This window comes from Anguilla rostrata, chromosome 1 (assembly GCF_018555375.3).
Source record: "Anguilla rostrata isolate EN2019 chromosome 1, ASM1855537v3, whole genome shotgun sequence".
Taxonomy (NCBI): Eukaryota; Metazoa; Chordata; class Actinopteri; order Anguilliformes; family Anguillidae; genus Anguilla; species Anguilla rostrata.
Window position 1 is genome coordinate 13052998 of NC_057933.1, and position 22962 is coordinate 13075959.

Consider the following 22962-nt stretch of genomic DNA (forward strand, 5'->3'; position numbering starts at 1 on the left):
CACATTCATATGTGGAAATAAATCTGATAGGAATCGGATACCTGCCAATGTGACTGTCATCTAAACGCACAGAGTGGAATTTTCTGGTCATTGCGATTCAAAATGTGATATTCTCACACTTTTTTCACATTTGAATTACACGTAACATATATTACATGCACAACCACTCTCCACTGGTAATGGTGAATGTTAAAATAAGTTACAGGAAATGGAGGACGAAGGCTCAGTCCAGTGGCGAATACTGAGGTTACGTACCTTTAAAATATGTGGAGTAAAGAGTCGCTGTAGGCCAAAATACAGGGGATGATTGTAGCGGACCTAAGATGCTTCAAAAAGCAATGACTCGAATTATTATTTCTGTCTCATTTTATGTCCATTGTAGATGATGTGGTGGTGTGGTTGTTTACTTTCACATCGCTAACCAAACCCTCGTGTACGCATGCGAGTTGTTTCAAGTATAAACCGTGTAAACGTAGGTATCACATATGGGTTTTAAAACTTTTAAAAGTTTATCACTTTTAAAAGTAAATATAAACATGCGGTCAAAAAAATCGGATACAGGCAAAAAAAAATCTGAACTGGGCATCAAGACCTGCGGTGTAAATGTAGCCTTGCATGCCACACCTTTAATTGTATTTCACTGATTGTCATTTGAGTGCTGGCTCGGTGAGATATTGATAGAATGTCCATTGTTTACTTAGAAATTCTCCGGAGGAATTATTGTTGTCTGTTTCATTGTTCCATACATGCCAAAGGTACTGAGTATATAGGTATGGCAAGCCGTTTTAGCTTTAATTCATTTCTAGAGGATATCACAAATACAATTCTAACTAGTTAGAATGCAAATTCTTGATATCAGAAATTCAGTTGTAACTAGCTATAATTCAAGCGGTTTCCCCATTCATTTCAATGGGCCCTTTCATTTTTGATATCAATAATTAAATTTTAACTAGTTAAAATAGGAATTCTTGATATCAAGAATTGTATTTTAACGAGTTAAAATTGGACATTCTAATTAAACTAGCTAAAATTATATTATTGATATCAAGAATTCCAATTTTAACTAGTTAAATTTGAATTCCTGATATCAAGAATGCCAATTTTAACTAGTTAAACTTGAATTTATGATAACAGAAATGGGTATTTTAACTAGTTGAAATTATATTGTTGATATCAGTAATTGCTTTTATGATATCAGAAATTGGCATTTTAACTAGGTCAAATTCCAACTCCCATTGAAATGAATGAGAAAAACGTTTTTAATCTGACTAGTTAAAATAGAATTTCCGATATCAAGTATTGGCATTTTAACTAGTTAAAATTTAATTTCCGATATCAATAATACGCATTTTAACTAGTTACATTTGAATTTCTGATATCAAGAATTTTCATTCTAACTAGTTAGAATTTGAATTTCCGATATCCTCTAGAAATGAATTAAAGCTAAAACGACTTGCCATATATAGGAATGTTGTTGGTACCTCTGGATTGTAGAGACTCTCTGGAACAATATGTGTCCTTATACAAGGTTCTTTGACAAGTATTGGCCAAGCAGTACCTCATTATAACCAATGGGTGGGACTCGCCAGGCCAAGAAATTACTCATTATGGACAGTATAAATTCTGTCCAGTACACAGCCAGTTCAAGCTATTATAGTGACGACTGAAGCATTTTATCCAATGGAATTTTGTTTCTAGCGGTGAATAGGTTGTTACGGTTGCATAAAAAGATGCATATTGTTTCTTCTGCATAAATAAACCATACCTTTTTCAGTACGCACACGAATCCTGTTAGGCATTTACTCTCCTAAATGACGCTGTGGTGATTTGTCCATTAAGTGTCTCGCAACTTGGTCTGGTCATTTTAGGAGCCAGATCACATGTGAATCTGGTTTATACTTCTAATATGTATATATTCATAAACAGTGTGTATTCTTTGCACTTCTCAACACTTAGATAATGGTGAATGGCTGACCACCAATCACGGGATTAATTAGGGGAAGTCTTTGTAAGAGGATCTTTTACCTTTGATTCTAAGACTCTGACAAAAGACAGATATGTTGAAAATGTAAAACATTGTTTCAGTCAATAAAGCTGCAATCACAGCAACATCAGTTTTTTTTTTCTCAAGCTTCTGTGGTCTATAATCAGGTGTGTAAACATTATTCTTACATGATCAGTAACAGCACCAGTACTTACACAGTCAGGACATTGTTGGTAAGGCCATGGAAGGAGTTGGCTGGTATTGTTGTGATGTAGGGGTGATCAGCAATTTCACTGTGAAAATAAAAAAGGGGCACTAAGAAAATGCTATATAAATGTTTCTACAACCGCACAAGGTTGTAACTACAGTCAAAATAATATATTAATTAATTTCAGTTATAGAATGTAAAAACACATTAATGAAAGCATCGTTTTGGGGAATGCACCAAAATAACCAAACCACCTTTTAATTTTGTGCAGGCTTTTGAAGTACACAGTAGAACTTGAACAGCGGGTGCAGTATTGTTCAAAATCTTATATGTAATTACAATTATCTACACAAATACCAGGGTAACCAAGAGATGCCAAAACTGGTAATAGCTGATAATGGCTAGCTTTTTGGTTACTAAGGGGACGTGTATCGACCACTCCATATAAATGAATGGAACTTAAATTTGCTAGCATACTGTATAAGTGTCCTGCGTATTTGAGGTTAATATGAGAAAGGTGGTCGCTATCAGCATGTCTAGGAATCTGTACATATTCACTGTTGTAACCCAAGTTGCAGGACACAAAATAGCCGTTAGGAAAGCAGTTTGAAATTATGAAGCAACGTCTGCGCCATTGGATTTAATGGGTCGCGATGAGATTATTCCGAGCGTGTTGCTTGTCTTAAAGTTGATATAGTAACTAAGGCTATATTAATATAACTAAATGTATATGTATGAAGTTGGTTTTTTACATTTAGACAATTTATTATGTGTATTTGTACAGGACTTAAATTTAAATAGGTAACAATGTCCAATTCTCTCTAATAAATACAAAGTAAATACACTAGCGGTTAAGGTGGTCAATAATAGGTGCTCTCACTCTACTCTGTCGTGGAGTCAATGGCTGTTTTATTTAAAAATTTTGTCAGTTTAGGCAAACTTTCCTTAAACTGGGCATCTTCCTTCTTCTTCTTTCTCTTCTCAAATCCACTTTGAAAATGCTATCTTTGGTAACAAAGATAGTGACTCTCTGCCGCTGATGGCAACTCGAATTTCTACGTCATTGATTAGCCGCAAATGCAGGAAGGTCAAGGTGGAATAGTCCATTAAATGTGAAATGTGGGTAATAATAAATATTGGCAAGTATAGATATTTAATTGGATAGCCCCACATTTACATGTAGATAGATTTATTTTTTATCTATTACAGATTATCATTCGTTTGGAGTGACAAGAAAGGAAAAATGTTTTATAAATAAAAAAATTTAAAAAGGAAACACAAATTCACGAGGCCCCTTTGGCGGACGAAGCCCCAAGCAATTGCCTACCTATGACCTATGGTAAAAAAAGTGCTCCTTCAAAAGGTCCTTTCTCCTGTTTCCTCTTAGTCACTATATCTTATTTGTATACATCCCAAAGCTCTATCTATAGTTTGTGTGTTTCCCCTCTATTAGGATCAATAAAGCTTCTGCTGTGGTTAACAGTGAAATGGGTGTATCCAGCAGTGGGAAAAGCACCCATGTAGGTTCACCACTGATCACTTATTATTGCGGTCCCATGATGAATGTCCCTTTTGACGACTAGGAGCAAAATTTAGGAGCTGTGAGAAAATTTCTTCACAAGTCTAAGAACTGCCCACCACCTTCGGTCTCTTCTGATACCCAACCATCCAAAAACCCACTTTGGCCACATCCATGTCCAGATATATCTCCCAAAACCATACTGTTAAATGAAGATCATTTCCAAACCAAAACAAGTCTGACAACAACAGCAACAAAAAAATAGTCAGCCATTGCCATTCACAAGTCACACGATCATTGCCCATCATTGACAAAGAACACAATTTATTGATATGAATTTATCTTTCTTTGACATTAACTGTTTAATGTATTGACATGCACACACAAAGAGTCATGCAGCACACTGTAATATAGCTGAAAAACTAGTCTGATACAGCCAGCTTCATAGTTCGTGCAGGGAGAGAAGAATCACGTTCTGTTTTGCTTTTGGCAAGGGTTAAACCAAGAAAAAAAATTTTCGGGAGGAGGGCAGGTGGGGTGGGTGTGTGGCAGGAGTTCATTGAATGTATATTGAACTACTGCAAGAACAAGATTAAATAGAAGTGGAATATTTCCATACTGAATACAGATTGTCCTTCCTATTTATTTTAGTGCTTCCTATTTATTTAACAGCTTTAAAAATACAGTCATGAAGGAATAAAGTATTGAACATGCGCATGAACAGGGACAAGCAAAATTTTGGAACATATTACCCAAGGATCTGAGATGCTGATACAGCGGGCAGTTTCAAGCCAAAACATATTTTGTACTTAAAATTGCGGTTTTATTTGAGATTTTTATTTATTTTATTTATTTTATATATTTTTTACTTTATTTCTATTTTATGATCTATTAGTATCACATCCTTGTTAAATAGCCTATTACCTTATAATGCATTGTGTTTATCTATTTTATTATTGTGCTGCTGTTTTTTCCATCTTTCCATCTTTCATAAGTTTTGTTTCATATATTTATACTTTTTGTATGTCTTATTATGTTCATATCATTCATATATGCTTTCACCGTTTGCCTACTGTCTACCTAATTTACGTAAAATTCTTAATGCAATCTAGTAATCTCTTTATTTTGACCAAAGCAAAAATGCAGCCATTAAATGGAAATCATTATCATTTATGAAACAGAGCGACACAAAATGTATGTTATTTTTTCTTTACAGAGAACCCATTTATACATCTGGTTGTTTTATACACTTAGTTTTCTACCCTGCTTGGTTTTCTGCTCAGTTTGTACACTAGAGGATCATATGTGCTTTAGTTAAGTTGATAAAGGAAGCAGGATCCTTACATAAGAGATGATTCAAACTTATCAATGATACCTGGGGATGAGGTCAGAACATGTAACTGTATCGCTTAAGCTGCACTCAGAGCTCAGTATGTGTGTAATAGCTTTTCTTGCTGAAAATTGTTGGGAGAAATATGTTCTTCTGATTATTTAACCCAGAGCTTTTACTTTTTTTTCCGTCAGTCAGTTTATCAATACGCTCAATTTATCTAGTTTGTGTGTTTTTATGGCCATTGGGGACTGAGGAGAAAATAGACACCAAGCCCTAGCAACCACAATTTCTGAAAAGAGACACAACTGTTTTACTGAGAACAGAGTCCCCACTAACAGGGAAGAAATGTTTCATTATATATCCAAGACACTGAAATCGCATTTTATAGCTTTCCATAGACTTACATATTATTTTGAGCTCTACTGCATAATAATATTTTTATGGATGGGACCTGTCCTTTCCATAACAATGAAGGGACAGATGGTTGAAAATAAGATGGTGAACTTAACTTACAGTATGAAGTTCATATCATCAGAGTTGATCTTGGTCAGGTCAGGGAATACTGAAAGTCCGGTATTGAAAATCCCCCTGCAATGAAATCCAAGAGCCAAGACACGAATGAAATAGTAAATGAAAACCAAGTCTGTGTGTGAGTGTGCGCATTTCTAGGGTGGCGGGGGAGAGGGGGGCGTGGGGGTGGATGGGGAGCAACTGAGGGGGAGGGGTGGTGCTGGTGAGAGAGGGTGACAGGGAGAGAGAGACATACAAAAGAATCCTTCTTACAAGTACTTCAGATTTGGTAGATCCTTAAATGCCTCTGAGTCAATGTAAGCCAAACTCCTGGTATTCCGTACTTCTCTGGAAAACAGAAAACCTATGTCCTTGAACTAATTGTATCATTTTTTATTATACTTTGGTCATTTTACTTCAGCATTTAAGCTGACATTTTACAACATGGATCAACTTATTCAGCTCTATGCTCACAACCTATTGACGTCAATACTGAAAACTGCTAGTTTCACAACACATTAGACATGAAAAAACACATTAGGTGAGAAACATGGCAAGCGCCACATACATACATTTCTGATGAATACATCTCCTGGAACCAAGGGACCAAGACCAGGCTTTCGTTTTGGAAACTTCCTGGTCTTGGTGAGAGATGTTGCTCTCTAGGGCCAGTGCGGTTGGCTCCTGTATAGTTCTTTCAGCCACCCACTTCATTATTGGTCAATGGTATCAATGCAGTCAAAATACAAAGTCAAAAATTTCTCCTCCCAAGAACATGTAGTCATAATAGGTGTTTTTTTTTTTTCTTCATCTGTTGTCTCCCCGTGTGCCGATTTGCGGAAGTGACTGCGTCATTTGGACTGTATTTTCATTTCTTGTGGACAGTTCAGAAACGGTTTGCATCACTGCCTAGTCACTGTGTGTCAGGGAAGTAATACCTATCATTACTGAGCGCCCTCTCACGTGCTCAGTAATGACTTTGACCAGAGACACTGCCTCTGATATCCTTCCCCATCCTTTTCTAGTCTGTGTGAGGTTGGCTAATCCATGTAGTCTACCATCACACACATCATCTCATATCGCTAGCATAAAGTCATTCATTTTGAATTTGTTATGGTGTGTTCTGCTACTACCCTTTAGAAATCCTTCTCTCCAATTCTTTCAATTCTGCTCTTACATTTTTACTATATTAACTTTTTTGACCAACTAATTAGTATGCTGATTAGTATGTAAGCAAATATAGCCCACCTACCACAACCTAACATCACTAACTAATGCTTTTTTGCTATATTAGCTTGTCCATTATGCTAATAGAGTTACCAACTTCAGCATCTACATCATTAGCTAGCTAGCTAACATTAGCAGGCTAATATAAAACCTGTCAAACATGATTAATGGCTTGTCAGTGTGTACCTACTGAACCTTGACCTGATGAGCCTTTATTGTGTCTATGCTTATTAACTGACTTGAATTAGAATTTCTGTGTCACAATAAATATTAGTCACATTACTGAATTTATCACTGCTTTGTAACTGTTTCGTTATGGGAACTGAAACAGTATTTCATTCTGTGCTCTCCACCGGCTAAGTGAATGTAAGCCTCGCTAACCCTGACAGCACAGTGGCGTAATGCTGACATAGGCACTCTGCCGCGCCACATCTGTGGGAGGTAGCCACAATGCAGCGTGGAGGTAGTCTGCCCTTTGGGAAGTCGCTTATTGTGGAATCCGATTTATCAACCAAAACATTTGAGAACAAAGGAATAAATACTGCAAAGAAAAATAACGATTTCAAGAGTAAAAGAAGAGTTTGGAACAAAAAGAAGTAAAAACATTGTTGAATAATTATTTTTCCATGTCTGCGCATAAATGCTATTGTTTCGTGCTTGATATGTTTTGTTTGATACTTTTGACACAAATCTGACTCTACAGAAGAGCAGCGGTAAGCAACATAGCTGTGCCATCATCCCACTACATTGCAACTACTTACCACAGTCCGAATGCGATAGATCACCCACGTTGGTCCTATGTGGTTTTTCTCAGTGCATTAGTCAAACAGGCTGGTGTTTTTTTTTTATTTGAGGTCTCCATTTTCATATCTTAACTTTTAAAGTCTGTGGGGATTCATTGAAACCAGACATAGCTGTCATTTATCACGTTTTCTCAATTTCTTTGGGTTCGCCGCCTGTAACCATCTGGCTCTGTTTTTGAAGATAAGTATTATTTACCGTGCAGCCAAGGTACAGCAATGGGGTCTCATGTGGCCCCTAATTACGCCAATTTGTTCATGGGTAAATCTGAGATTGATTTCATTTACTAGCATTCCTTTCTCTAAATACATAAAAATGTACTATATGTTGATATAAGTGATTCTTTATTTGAAAGGGTGGTAAAAGACTTTCATGAGTATCTGAACACTAGGAAGGAGTCCATTATATGTATGAATGTTTTAGTTTAGTTTATATGAATGTTTTAGTTAAGAAGGCAATGGATTGCACAATGAAGTACATAACAAGAAAACAGATCGTAATACTTCTTTACATTACCGTAGCTATCACCATCCAGCCCTGAAAAATAGTTTACCTTCCAGCAAAATCTTAAGGTTTCAGCGTAGATGTGACTCGGATGAGCTGTTTGAAGCTTTGTGAAAAACTGCAACACTCTTGGAGAAGACTCTTAATAAGGTACGTCAGGTTCAAAGAGCGGATAATAATTGTGTCCCTGCTATAATTGTGTCCATTGCCATGGTTTGATGAAAAAAAAACAAATTTTATTCAACCAAGCACAGGAGCTGAGAAAAATTTAAAGGGCAGGATCACGTGCGATACTCAATCTGTGGTTTATTTGCTTAAATGTACATGTAATTTGCTTTATGTAGGAAAAAGCAATTTGTGAACACAAATTTTCCAAATGTAAAAATGAATCACCAGTGGTTAGACATTTTAACAGTTACAAACATAATTTGACTGAACTTAACTATATGGGCATTGGAGCTATTATAATGCCGTGTAGGGGCGGCAATTTATGTACTGTATCAATGCCAAAAGGTCTTAATTAGGAGTTGTCATTGGCTTGTTTTATTTGCGTTTTGGTTGCTGCTGGTTTCTTGCACGTGATTGGCCCTATTATGTACAGCGTCATCTAACCCCACCAGTCTGGATTCAGGCCTGGCCACTCGACCGAGACTGCACTCCTCTCGGTCAGTGAGTCACTCCATGCCGCACGAGCAGCCTCCCTCTTCTCTGTCCTGATTCTTCTAGACCTCTCCGCTGCATTTGACACTGTGGAGCACTCTATCCTCCTGTCCTCCCTGGCAGCAACAGGGATCTGCGGCACAGTCCTTGACTGGATTGAGTCTTACCTCTCTGACCGTTCCTTCCAGGTTGCCTGGGCGGGTAAGGTATCACCACCCCGTCCCCTCGCCACCGGAGTTCCCCAGGGCTCAGTCCTGGGTCCCCTTCTCTTCTCCTTATACACCAGATCCCTTGGCCCTGTAATATCTGCCCATGGCTTGTCCTATCACTCCTATGCCGACGACACGCAACTCTTTCTCTCCTTCTCCCCATCGGACACACAGGTCCCTGCCCGCATCTCCGCTTGCCTGAGGGACATCCAGAGCTGGATGGACAATCACCACCTGAAGCTCAACCCGGGAAAGACGGAGCTAATCTTTATTCCTGCTCTATCCTCTCCCCTCCTCGACTTTTCCATTTCCCTAGGGGACACCTTAGTGACATCATCACCCTGTGCCAAGAATCTCAGAGTGGTGATGGACAACAAGCTGTCCCTCTCCAAGAACATTGCAGCAGTAAGCCGGGCATGCAGATTTTTCCTGTATAACATCCGGAGAATCCACCCCTTTCTCACCACCTACTCAACCCAGCTCCTGGTCCAAGCAATGGTTCTATCCCGCCTGGACTACTGCAACTCTCTTCTGGCTGGACTACCGGCATCTGCCACCAGACCCCTGCAACTCATTCAGAATGCTGCAGCTCGTCTGGTCTTCAACCTCCCCAGACACTCCCACGTCACTCCCCTGCTCACTACCCTCCACTGGCTGCCTGTTATAGCTTGCATCAAATTTAAAACATTGGTCCTAGCATACCAGGCAGTCAAGGGATCAGCCCCAGCATACCTCCACAAGATATTCAAACTCTACATGCCAGCCAGATCCCTCCGTTCTGCTACCTCAGGACGCCTGGCACCTCCCCCTCTTCGCACCTGCACTTCCAGAACACGTCTCCTGTCTGTTCTGGCCCCATGATGGTGGAATGACCTCCCCGTGGAGGTCAGAACAGCTGAGACACTGACCCATTTCAAGCGACGACTGAAGACTCACCTCTTCAGGCTGCACCTCTCCCCATCCCGCCCTACCCCCCTGTAAATGACTGTAAGCTTAGGGTTGTAACTAGGCAGCTGTTTCGTAGGTGACTTAGGTACATTAACTGTCTTAACTACTGCTTGTATTTTTTCCATAGACTGCATTGTTGCCGTTCTCGTTGTGTTAGTGTTAATCAGTTTAACCTTCAGGGTCCAAGTTGAACTGTGCGGTTGTTCCCTGCACTTGGACCGGTACTTCTCTCTAGGGTTTTCGTCATACTTGTTCCTGGTTATGGTTATACACTTTGTTGTACGTCGCTCTGGATAAGAGCGTCTGCCAAATGCCTGTAATGTAATGTAATGTAATGTAACCTGTTGCGCCATATTTGATTACATTACAGGCATTTAGCTAATGCTCTTATTCACAACTTTTTTTACATAGCATTTACATTGCATCCATTTAAACAGCTGGATATATATAGAAGTACCTTGCTCAAGGGCACAATGACAGAGTCCTACCTGGGAATCAAAGCTGTGACATTCAGGTTTCAAGACCAGCTCCTTACCCATTGTATTATACTGCCACTGATTGATGACTTCAATTCAGTTTACTACCTTTGACATGCTGAAGAAAAGCATTTTGCCTGAACCCAGGGACCAGCAACCAACGTCACATACTATTAAGGCTGAACGTGTTTCTTATTCATTATTTGTTCCCTAGCATCATAATGGCAGGACCAGAAGTGAGTGGCTATCGTATTACTATAATTGAAGATTCTATTGGTTTCTGCCAGACGCTGGGAAGAAACCGTAGGAAAATAACAGAAATTGTGGCATGGCATGCAGTAGGACCATCACAATGGTAGAGAGAGCATGTTAGCTGGTAGTCATATACAGTTTCCCAGTCTCCAGCTACCAGTACAGAATCCACCATTATTTTAGAAGACCTGCAGTCTCATGGGGCATACCAATCATCCCCTTTGAGACCTTTTATTGGTCCTGAATAAATATCATGAGCAGGGTATCTGTTTCCATCATCTAAAATTTAATATTATTAGTTCTAGGCTAAGTATTATTCCCTGTATTCTTGGTGACAACATAAAATGACCACTAAATTAGCCATGCAAACCATCAGTCCTGAGCCACCTGACAACATTTTAATTCTGATATTCCAGGATTCTATCCTGTAGAGCATGGTGGATGTAGGACACAAAATTCATCAGATAAATGCACAAATGTGGACTAACCTAAACAGTGCTCTTGAGTGACATATTCTACAGATTCCGAATATACTTATGCACATGCTGTGAGCAATAGATTTTAACATATTGCCTAAGGTTCTATTTGCAACTTTATACAAGTAAACAGAAAACAGATAACGTTTAATTTACGTAATTGAGTTATTATTATGGATATAATGGAAAGTTAATGTAAAAACACTTATGCTCTGGACTTGCAGATAAACCATAAAGAAATTTGCAATAGGTAATTTTCATAAGAACATTAAATTATGCTAAAATATGTAATAATAATTACATAGTAGAAAGAAAACAGTGGGAAAATGTATTGCTATTTATGTGTTCCACTGTTTTTTGAAAGAATTTGGTATATCTCACAAAACAAAGACAAACACAATGGTTTGTCTACTCTACTCACATGTGGGTGACTTTCATTAAGTTGTAAAATGAGTGCTTCTCCAGCCTTTTCAATATCACATCCCCATATATGTATCTGAAAGAAACAGACCAAGAAATGTGTGAGTAGACATCAGTGCTTGGAAAGGAGAGAAATCGCTGTGTATTTCAGCAAACCAGTGGTAGGCAGTGCCACTGTCTGAGAAAATCATCCAATGGATTTTGTGCGCATGGAATAAAGCAGGGGGCTGAGAACGGATCCTCGGTGGATTCCTGTGGTAAGACTGTAGGACTTTCAGTGTTGGGGAGTAGTTTAACTACATCTAGTTAGACTATCAGTTTAAATTAGCAGCTGGTAGTTCAACTAAATTTACGTTTAAGTAGAGGTTGTGGTAGTTAATTAAATTTCTTTGGCAATTTGAAGTGTAGTTAACAACGGGAACTACTGAGTACTTTTGGCCCTAAAATCTTTTTTTCAAACCCCTTTGACCAAACAATGCCTGGTGAGAACCACTCAGCTCCTGAAAACCTAGTTGCCTCTGCCTGGAAGTTGAGACTTGGCCAGTTTTTTTGACAATGGTAGCCTAATATACCATTGGCCTGTAGCGTAAGTACAATAGGCACCAAATACGGCTGTGCATGACCAAGTCAGGCAAGTTTCCAATTCAGAGTTAGATCGGGTGCTGCAGTTCCATAGCGTGATTCCATGAGCACTGTTGCCATCGCCACTCTACAGCCAGCTCCTTTGCACAGTTACTGTCAAAAGTAGCCCTATTAACCTAAGGCAAGACGACAGAAACTAGTTCAAATGTTACGTTCAGACTCACCTACCCAGCTAACGGATAACTGCTAAATCCTTTGCTAAATGAAAAGGTTAGGTCGGTCATGAAGCCTACTTTGTCATCAGAAACTTGATCATATCAATATTCTGATTTCTCAAGCAGTCCCCGATGCTCTTGTGCTTAATGAAACCTGGTCAAAAAGTAACAATGATGATAAAATAATTGCCATTAATGGCTGCAATATCTATAGAGCTGACAGAGTTGGAAAAAGGTGGATGAGCAGCAATGTAAGTTAAATCTCATCATTCTCTTTCAGTCCTCACTTCTGTCTCTGTAGCTATATGTTTTGAAATTTGTGTTTTAAAACTTGATCTAGGGCCTAAAGCCTGATTTATACTTCTGCGTTGAATTTATGCCGTAGGTACGGCGCAGCCGCGTTCCTTACGCCGTAGCCTACGCCGTAGCCTGACGTGCACCTCCCCAGAAATGTAACTTCACGTCACAGCGACGCAGACCGCAACAACTGTGATTGTTCCGCTTGGTAGCATTGCATTTCCTCCTACGTATTTACAACTAGCGTTTTGACCGTGTATTGCAGAGCGATGCAGACAGACCAGCGCACAAGTATAAATGCTCACAACGGCGTAGGCCACTTGCGTAGGCTATGGCGTAGGCTCTACGTAGATTCAGCGCAGAAGTATAAATCAGGCTTAAGAATTATTGTACTGTGATAGGCATCTATAAGCCCCCTCTGCCACAGATGATTCTCTCAAGATATTGGCAGAACATTTCTCATGTTGATTCTGATGTGGTTATACTTGCGGATCTCAACTTATATTGGCTAACTGATGCATCAAATGAACTTAAAGAGTTATGCTGTGATTGTTCTCACACAATTAATCAAAGAAACCCACAAGTCCAAATTACAAGGATTTTAAAAATTCATCTCTAATTGATATGATTTTATGTATTTTTTTAAAAACAGAGAAAGATTTGGCTAGTGAGGAGTTTTATCTCGAGGTCAGTGATCATTGTCCACTAGCATGTAGGGATACAAGATTGAAAAAGTCTTCTTCACATAAAAAATGTTTACAACGTACAAAAATGCCAAGTTACTCATCCATACAAAGCACTGTCTATGAGTCATTAATTAAAATTTACTAAATCTAGGCCTGCCTTTACAAGTATTGATATTAAAATGAGGCCAAGTTACAACAAACAATAAATTCTTAGGGCACATAAATTCTATTCAACAAGCTCTATTCTAAAGCAATCCTTCCCAGTGCTTCCTAAATTATTTTATGTAATTTGACCAAACTCATCCATAAACCCTGAGTTATAGATGGATGATATCCTGGTGGATCATAGATGGTGATGAGCAGATCAGATAAGTTACATTTTATCACAGCAAGGTATTCAAAAGTTGATAAATCACCAATGGTAATTTGTTTACAACAATCAGAATACAAAGTGGCATTTCTGCCACCTTTTTTGCCAACCCTATTATAAACAAGACCAGGTCAAAACCTAGTATATGGCTGGACCGGTCGACCAATGGTGTGACGTCATAACTCACTCAGTCAGTCACAGTCATTCGCGTTTGTAGGGCTGGCCTCGCTGTTGCAGTCCAGACAAAAATAAAAACTAAACAAATGGCCTTGTAATTGTTTTATTGAAATACATGTGTGTTCTCCAACCTTTATTTTTGGATGAATATAATTCAACTATCTATGAAATCTGCGCTCTATTCCTTTTCTACAAGCTTACCAGGGTCTACCACCCGTGGTCTATCATCAGTACTGGCGTCATCACATTACTACTAGCCAAACAGGAACACACAATCTATGTTTTGTAATGGCCATCTCAGTCTCTGGACTTGAATCCCATTGAAAACCCTGTGGTCTAAAGTGAAGTGGGTAGTCGACAAGCACAAACCTAAGAATATCAAGGATCTTGAAATTTTCTGATTAGAGGGGTGGTCCAAAAGTGTTCTCCGACCATGACAAACACTACAGGGGATCAGTATTGTTCGGTGAAGCCACTCCAGGGGAATATTATTCATATGAGTGCCAATAACATAAAAACCTTGTTTTGCAGAAAAGAAATTGTATTGCTCAATAAACCTCTTGTGTTTAAAAAATTATTGTGTAAGATAAAACTATACAGCTCCCATATGTTTGAGCACAAAATATGTCTTATCGTGTGTGTTTATTTTTTTCTGTCATTTTTGTTCATTATCATGAAGGATGCCAATAATTCGGGAAACAATTATGAGACAATGTGATTATTACTGTATAGAAAGTATAATATTACAGTATAATGTAAGTGCAAAGTGTCATTAGCAAAAGTTCAATGTATGCTATTACAAAAAAAATATCCACTAATAAAAAACTGGTACCTATAACATAACTATTTTCAAGCCAATGGGTTTCTATAATTCTAGCTAAATACTGTTGATGATCTGTTTCTACTCACATCTCTGAAATGTTGACCATGTTCATAAAGGCATCACGTGGAACTGTAGCCAGACGTGTCTCCAGTAGCCATCTGTACAGGTACATAGTAGCATTTGATTATTTGTGCATCTTTATCAATGGTGCTAATAATTCTGGACCAGACTGTACCTTGTTACTGTAGCTTAAGTACACGTCTGCAATGTGCTTGATTATTAAACAAATGTAGAGCTTTTCTTCTTTAACAGTTATGTTTTTAAGAATAAGAAAGGAAGGTAAAGTAGTGGTGATGACAAAAGGGAAGTTTTGGGTAGTACTGGATTAAAGTTTTTGCTAAATATAAGAAGCATGAGTAGTTTTTACTGTAGTTATCCCTAAACATGAATGCAATATTACATTGCAATCACAAGGCAGACACTTTTATCCACAGCAATATATAGTAGTGGAAAAATTGACTAAACAGTTGTTGTTTCTTGTTTATTGGCATGTATGTATTCATTTGCACATAAAAACATGTAGAAGTGAAGGAAAGAAAAAACAAAAGCTGTAACAAAGAGAGATAAGAAAATCCTAGGCTTACAGGGAACGCCACAGAAATACTAATAAACTAAACCATCATATTAATTAAGACATAATAAAATATAAACAAAATCAATAATAATAATAAGAAGAAGAAGAAGAAGAAGAATTTAAGCTGAAGCATGATAACAAATAAAAATATAACAATAACAGTTGTTATGTATAAAATCATCCTAAAATGTTTTTTTAAGCCAACAAATGTACAGTTCTGAGCTAGCTCCCTCACATTGATCCAGAAAACATTGCAGAACACTTATCAAGAACTCCTTTACATTTTACTGAAGGTTGTCCAAATTGTGGTTCTAAAAAAAGGCAAATGTAAGCCCTAATTTTTTTCTCCTAAAATGAGAATGAAACTGAAAATTGGACCAGAATTAACACTGAAAGAATATAGGCAATGATAAAGGAAAAAAATACCATGTACATAAATGTCATGTATAGCCAATAGACATAATAAATTTGGTTGTTTTGACCAACAAAAAAAAAAGGATTTTTAAAAATATTAATATTAAAATACCAAAACTCAAAGATTCAAAACACTGAGTATGGTTAGATTCATAACTGTTAAACAAACCAGAGCATGGTTTAATCCTGCTATTCACAAAAACATGCACATGGACAATACAGTCAATAGGCAACATCCACAAATAAAATGTACTTACAGCATTTCTGTGCTTGCAGGAAATGTAGGCATTGCATCAATATAAAAGCATGAAATTGTGTAGGTCTTCCACTCAGAGCACTCACAAACAGCAGGACATGAGTCTGAATCCCCCAATATATTGGCTGGTGACATGAAGAGAGTGAAGAGTACAGACATAAAATACTGCCTTTTCCTCATTTTGTTAGCATATGTGAAAGCAACATCAGCTTTTTGGAGATGGAAAAATTGGCAGTGTTTATGAGCCTGTATCACAAGAAACAAAGCCAGGTATTTACTATGCTATGCTGGATAACTTAGAAAAACCCTTTCTTCTGTGGTGCTTTCCTGACACTCCTTGCAGGCAGCTTGGCTCCTGTATATCTGTCTAAAAGACAGTACTGGATAGGAGGCTGTCTGACAAAGGGCTCAGAGATGGGGTTTTGTGCTCTCTTTCGTTGGACAATGGAATTGCAGTTACATAGTTAAATTAATGGAAATGAATTTTCTCACACTACAGTTACAGTCAGTTCGTATTTAGTAACTGTAGATTGTATTCCAGAACGCTAGTGTTATTTAATTGGTTTGTGGAAGGCACAGTGTGTGGGAGCATAACTTATTTACTTATATTTTATTGTAGATTTTACTACATTTTACTGTAAACCTAACTTTCAGACTGTGCCCTTCAAAACACACTCCCCAAAGAATATGTGAATCCTTCCTGCTTGATTATTAATTCCTGTATATTATCCATTGTAAAACATAATACAATAAAGACTTAGATAGTACATTACACCGGTGCTTGGTCATATTAATTAATATTTCATCTTGTATTAGTTTCCAAGTGTACTGTGTGCCAAGGACCAACCGCATTAAACACCATTCTTATATATTTGTGCTTTATAGTAAATGCAGAAATCCTGTATGTCTTGTATTCCACATCTTCTGTCTCCAGTTATCTGCAGTATATTTATGTCTATATAAAAGATCATGTTAATATTAATAAATAATAGATTAATAGAGATGGTCAAACGCAGAGCTGAATGGCTGAATGTTCTCATGATCAAACATGTTCTTAAATTTTGCTACAATATTTTGGAAAAGCTTTTTATCCCTTTCCTACTGTGTACAATTGTAATATTAAGCTGATCCCGCCCGTGGGTAACTGTGGTGCTAATTATGCCTCATTCGGTGGGAATCCTGGCTTCAGTCAGCACTGGCACTGGGAAAGATTTCACACCAGACCATGGGGCACGTCAACGGGGCACAATTTTGGAAGCTCGTTATCTCTTTTTGTGTTCAACCTATATCTTTGTTTTCAATAAAAAGAACAGGAATTTGTATCGGAAAGTATGTAAGGAGAACATATTGAAAAGGGCAACTGCATTCAATTTGCATGCATCAAAAGCATGCGTTTCTCTCTGGGAAATAATATTCCAAGTGTTGTGTGCAGCAGTGAGCTGCTGTTGAGGAAGTAGGAAAGCCAGTCCATCGCACACATTGTTCTATGACAAAAAGAATGGCGTTATATACTGCAAATTACTATTATTATTATTATTATTATTATTATTATTATTATTATTATTATTAGGGGTCCAAGCAGCGAAGCTGGTGGAACCCTATTGTATCTGTTCGGATTATTATTAGGGGTCCAAGCAGCGAAGCTGGTGGAACCCTATTGTATCTGTTAGGATTATTATTATTATTATTATTATTATTATTATTATTATTATTTTTCTCCGCTAAAAGTGTCTGCGGCTCAGCAACTACAAGCACAACCAAATTTGGCAGGTGGGTTCCTATGGCCCCCCACTACTCAGGCACTAAAAATCACCTATGTCGGCCAGATGGTGGAGCTATAACAAAGGGTTTTCCGTAAAAGGCCATAACTCCCACACCATAAGTTAGATCAACAGAAAAATTCATCGGCCGATGCATCTGAACGTGTTCTACAACTTTGCCATTGGCACCACCTATGTCCACCATATTGTTTGCCCGCCATTTTAACCTTTTCATTTGGGCGTGGAAGCTTTCTCCGCTAAAATGTCTGAGGCTCAGCAACCATAAGATGTAGACCAACCAAATTTGGTAGGTGGGTTTCTATGGCCCCCAACTGCTGAGGCACTAAAAATCACCTATGTCGGCCAGATGGTGGCACTATAACAAAGGGTCGTGTTTAAAAGGTCATAACTCCCACACCGTAAGTCAGATCAACACAAAACTTCATCGGCCGATGCATCTGAATGTGCTCTACAACTTTGCCATTGGGATGTCCCACGTATGTCCGCCATATTGGTTGTCCGCTATTTGGACTTTCTTATTAGTTGGGGTGCGGAAGAGCTGGAGCTCCAAATCTAAGTGTTACGACATCTAGTAAACTTCTTTACGGCAATCGACATCCATGGCGACGCAAGTAATCCGACACCGTAGGGTCTAGTTTTTATCAGTGAGGGGAGGGCCTGAACGTCGGGGAAGCAAAGGAAAGACAGTGCCAGCCAGAGTGCATGCTAGGCTATTAAAGGTTTGTTAGTAAAAGCTTTTTGAGAGGATGAATCATTACTTTTCTTTGGCATGGATCCATTTGAAGACAATATCGGGTGAGTTCGTTTAGTCTTTGAATCCGTCATTATGCTGAGAGAAATCATACTCTCAATTTAATCTCTATATTGACTGTAAGCTTAGGGTTGTAACTAGGTAGTTGTTTCGTAGGTGACTTAGTCTTAACTCGTCTTAACTATTGCTTGTATTTTTGCATAGACTGCGTTGTTGCTGTTCTTGTTTGTGTTAGTGTTAATCAGTTTAACCTACAGGGTCCAAGTTGAACTATGCAGTTGTTCCCTGCACTTGGAACGGTAGGGTTTTCGACACACTTGTTCCTGGTTATGGTTATACACTTTGTTGTACGTCGTTCTGGATAAGCGCGTCTGCCAAATGCCTGTAATGTAATGTAATGTAATGTAATATTCCGTAACAACAAGATAAACCCGACATTTGCCCTAAAATATGCCAATACAGCAGTGAAAACGCTGCTCATTGAATAACGAAATAAACGAGACAAAGTTTTTTTAAATTATACCATGTCATTCCACAATCAATATCTGGGACTAAACATTGAATAAATATACAATCTTACCACTGGTTTTACGCGTAGAGATGCCCCTTTTGAGGCTGAGTGGTCATATATTGTCTTGGACAATCCATTTGTGAAATATACGCACATTTGTGATACCTGGGTAGGCTACCTTCAAAAATAGCTGTGCGTGATACCACACCTGTTGCTTACGGCGTTGTCACCCTTTTTAGTACAATTTGGTTTGATTGACAGTTCATTTATTCAGTAGGTGACAGTATAAGCTTTCTAATGATGTATAACATGTATGATTTTGCTTTTGGAATAGCGTTTTATAGGTCAGCGTAACCAAAATCTTTCTTATCTGCTAATGTCTAAATAAATAATACGGCAGGCTAATCTGCGCGCAGCACGCAGGTCGCGAGTTAATATTTCGTCTTTTGTTTCGTTTTTTCTCAATGTTGTATTTATTATTTGAAATGTGTATTTATGTGTTATTATTCTATCTGTCTCTGAGGCGCTCTGAAATGTGCATTCTCTGCTAAGCTGAGCAATGGATTGGAATAAATATGTGTCTGGCGTAATGTTGCATGGTATACCGAAACTTCAGCACTTTTTCCATACTTAAAAAAAAAAAAAAGAAACGGTTCCGTATTAGAATTTTCCGACGTTCGGTAGTTTTGAGTTAAATGCAAAAGCCAATAAAATCGCTCCATAGGGGGCGCGATGGTGCCAATGCTTGGACCCCTCCCAATTATTATTGTTATTATTATTTTTATTGTGGTTGTTCTTGTTGTTATTATTACTATTAAGGTCAGATTAGTCTGTATCTTCCCTAAAATTGTCTTTTGATCCATAAGCACCTGCCCAACGCACTCCTCTAACCATCATCCAAAACAGACTGAAGTGGGACTTTCACTGAACATAATAATTCACTTTGAGATTTCCAGATTTGGCTAGATGCCATAGCGTAGAATGTTGCCGTATAGTATACAGCAAGTCAGCATGTATATGAGGGCTGGTCAGTGATTTTGTCCAACATTTTAAACAATATTACACAGCACAGGTGAACTTTTTCACTTCCTATTGAAAGGAAATAAGTAATGTGGGCACATGGACAATGCCATACACTAACAACGCCATGCACAGATTATGGAAACATTGTGTTTTAAGAAGTTCAGTACTCCAAGAAGTTTAGTTATTAGATTCATTTTTGTCTGTAAAATTTTGTGTTTGAAAGTTATCTTCTTGAGCATGAGTGATAATGACATTACGTGACCATCGGTAATTTGAAATAAAGTATGGTTTTCTTTGCATGAATATTATCAATTTACTTACAAATAAATACAGGTTCAAGGTGATTATAAAATGTCCAACAGTAAGATGCATTAGACTGTTCAATTATGTAGGTATGAACTAATAGGAAGGTGTGATGATTATTACTAATTATTTCTTCATTTTTGTTTTATGTTGATAATCACATTTATTACATATTATTTACTATTCCAAAAAGAATAGCAAAATATTGATGATTGTTGCAAAATATTGCATTAATCACCACACTTTGTTCATAAATGCACTGTTTTGATAATGTGTGCATGTACTGTATATATTCTTAAAATAACTTTCTATTATTTAACATATTCAAAATGAAGAATCACCATCTTTTACACATTAATAATAATTGGCTAATTAACTATTTAGAATATGTGAGTTCACTTTATGATGCATTTTTCCGCTAAAAACATATTTATTTTAAATTGTCAAATTATTTTTTTAAACTATTTTCAGAAGAAAGAGCATTTCAGCATCCCTCTCTCTGACCTAGCAAGCACACTGCGCTTGTTTTGCTAGAAATTAAGCCACATATTGTCACACTGTACCGATTTTCTTATGTTAAAGAGGTAATTAGTCCTGAATATTTGTTTGATGTTCAAGTCCTTGCAGTTTAGCAATTGTCATTGGAAGACATTCTTGTTACATGTCTTGAGTAGCTTAAAAGAGTAGCAAATTTCTCTGTGACCGTTGATTGCCCCCTTTTCAACTAGACACAATTAAGAAGCTTGAGTATGAGCTTTACAATTCTGCTGTGAATACAACATTTCCTTTCATTAGTTCCAACTACTGAACCCTGCTTTTTGAAAGTGCCCAATTCTTTTCATCCCACAGCTGATCCTTGCTCAGCCCAGTGTGTAGACGCAACAATTTTACCCAACTGAAGCAGAACATTAGCCATGGAAATTCACTGAATCATTTATCTTATAAGTGAGGGTTTGTAGCTTTTCTATGTACTGTAATGTTTGAGTTTAATGAATCTTCACGATATTATCCACTGCTTTCTCATCTAGTCTCTAAGACTGCAGGTGATATAAGGGCGGACACGGTGGCACAGTGGTTAGTACTATCGCTCACAGCAAGATTTGTGGGTTTGAATCTCGGGTTGGGGCCTTTCTGTGCGGAGTTTACATGTTCTCCCCGTGTTCGCGTGGGTTTACTCCGGGTACTCCGGTTTCCTCCCACACTCAAAGACATGCATGTTAGGTGCACTCCTGCAGTTGCCCTTGACCAAGGCACCGGCCTCAGAACTGGAGTTGTCCCCGGGCGCTGCACTGCGGCTGCCCACTGCTCCTAAGTAATTAGGATGGGTCAAAATGCAGAGGACAAATTACCCCACAGGGTTCAATAAAGTATATCTTTATCTATCTCTTTAAACCTATTTTTTGTAATTGCTGTACTCTGTGAAACTCAAAGTTCATGAAATGCCTGTCAGCTTGAACACTGACCTATGAAACAGTTCATAAGTGGTAATTCTAGCTGTCTAGCCAACTTTAGAGAAGTACTGTGCAGCCTTGCTACTGGACCCAAACAATGCCTTTTTCATTTGGAATGGATGGGTAGTCAGCTACCAAAAACTCAGTTACTTTTATCATGGAATATGTATGTCTTGTATCACCCTGCTATCGACAGTTCAAGTGGATCTTGCTACCTCGAAGAAGAAAAATAAATAAAATATAGATGCAAGCAGCAAATAAGAGGACCAAGCACTCATAGCTACAAATGCCGAATATTGTATAGCCACTTTACATTTAATAACAACCACAACCCAAAATGTGCCTGTAACAGGTTTTGTGCCTGTAGAAGGCTTATCTCCCCACAAACCACACAGTCTGTAAGTCTTGGACTTACACAGGATTTAATTGTGCGATGAGATGGTACACATTGTGTTAGCAATTCTACAATCGCCTACAGCTGCGGTTACAGGCCAGCTAAACTGCTCCCTCTCCGCCTGTAGATGGCGCCCTAACCACACCACCCCTCCATGTATCCCCACCGCCCAGCCCAACTTCAGCTGGGGAGCAGGGAGGCATCTGGCCACCAGCCGCCAACTCCCCTTCCCCGCTGCCCCGGAAAAAGAAGTCAGCCACCACCACCTGAGCCTCTGGTCTATGGATCATCTTGAACTTATTGAACGTATGAGGTTGTAATGTCAAATACCAACAAGCAATGAAGGGGGGCATTGCCTGAACAAAGTGTGAAAGTGCATCCCAGGAGATAATAGCAGGGAGCACCAACCGCCCACTTGATGGCCAGACACTTCTTCTCCACTGTGTTGTACTTTGCCTCCTGCTTGTGACTGCTTTTGGCTAATGTACAGAACGGGGCGGTTGACCCCCTCAACTTTTAGGACAAAACGGTCCCCAGCCCGCTGTTCAATGTGACTGTCTGTAGACAAAGGGAGTGCAAAATTAGGTGTACAAAGGAGCGGTCTTACCCTCTCAACTGCCTGCTGGCACCGCTCCATCCACTGGACCGGATCTGAGGCAGGGGGGTCAGATCGGTCAGGGGACTGGTCATTTTTAATTACTGTTACTGTTACGGCTGGCTCGACTGGCCGCAACAAACAAAGTCCAGATGGATCAAAAACACGACAG

General features: G+C 38.5%; 1 protein-coding gene across 4 annotated transcripts in view; it reads right to left on the reverse strand.

Moving 5' to 3' along the window:
* The window catches only part of LOC135248317 (thyrotropin receptor-like), a 42779-nt gene that overhangs the window by 14457 nt on the left and 5360 nt on the right, over positions 1-22962 (reverse strand). For 2 of the 4 annotated variants that reach the window (XM_064322844.1, XM_064322825.1), the window contains exons 3-9: positions 22803-22846; positions 15983-16106; positions 14764-14835; positions 11529-11603; positions 5828-5902; positions 5558-5632; positions 2200-2277 (exon numbers count right to left, since the gene is read on the reverse strand). In XM_064322844.1, the coding sequence (XP_064178914.1) occupies positions 2200-2277; positions 5558-5632; positions 5828-5902; positions 11529-11603; positions 14764-14835; positions 15983-16014 (407 nt within the window). In that variant the 5' untranslated portion in view covers positions 16015-16106; positions 22803-22846. Of the gene's footprint in view, positions 1-2199; positions 2278-5557; positions 5633-5827; positions 5903-11528; positions 11604-14763; positions 14836-15982; positions 16335-22802; positions 22847-22962 lie in introns of those variants that run through there. The other 2 variants (XM_064322834.1, XM_064322816.1) reach the window with 2 other exon arrangements.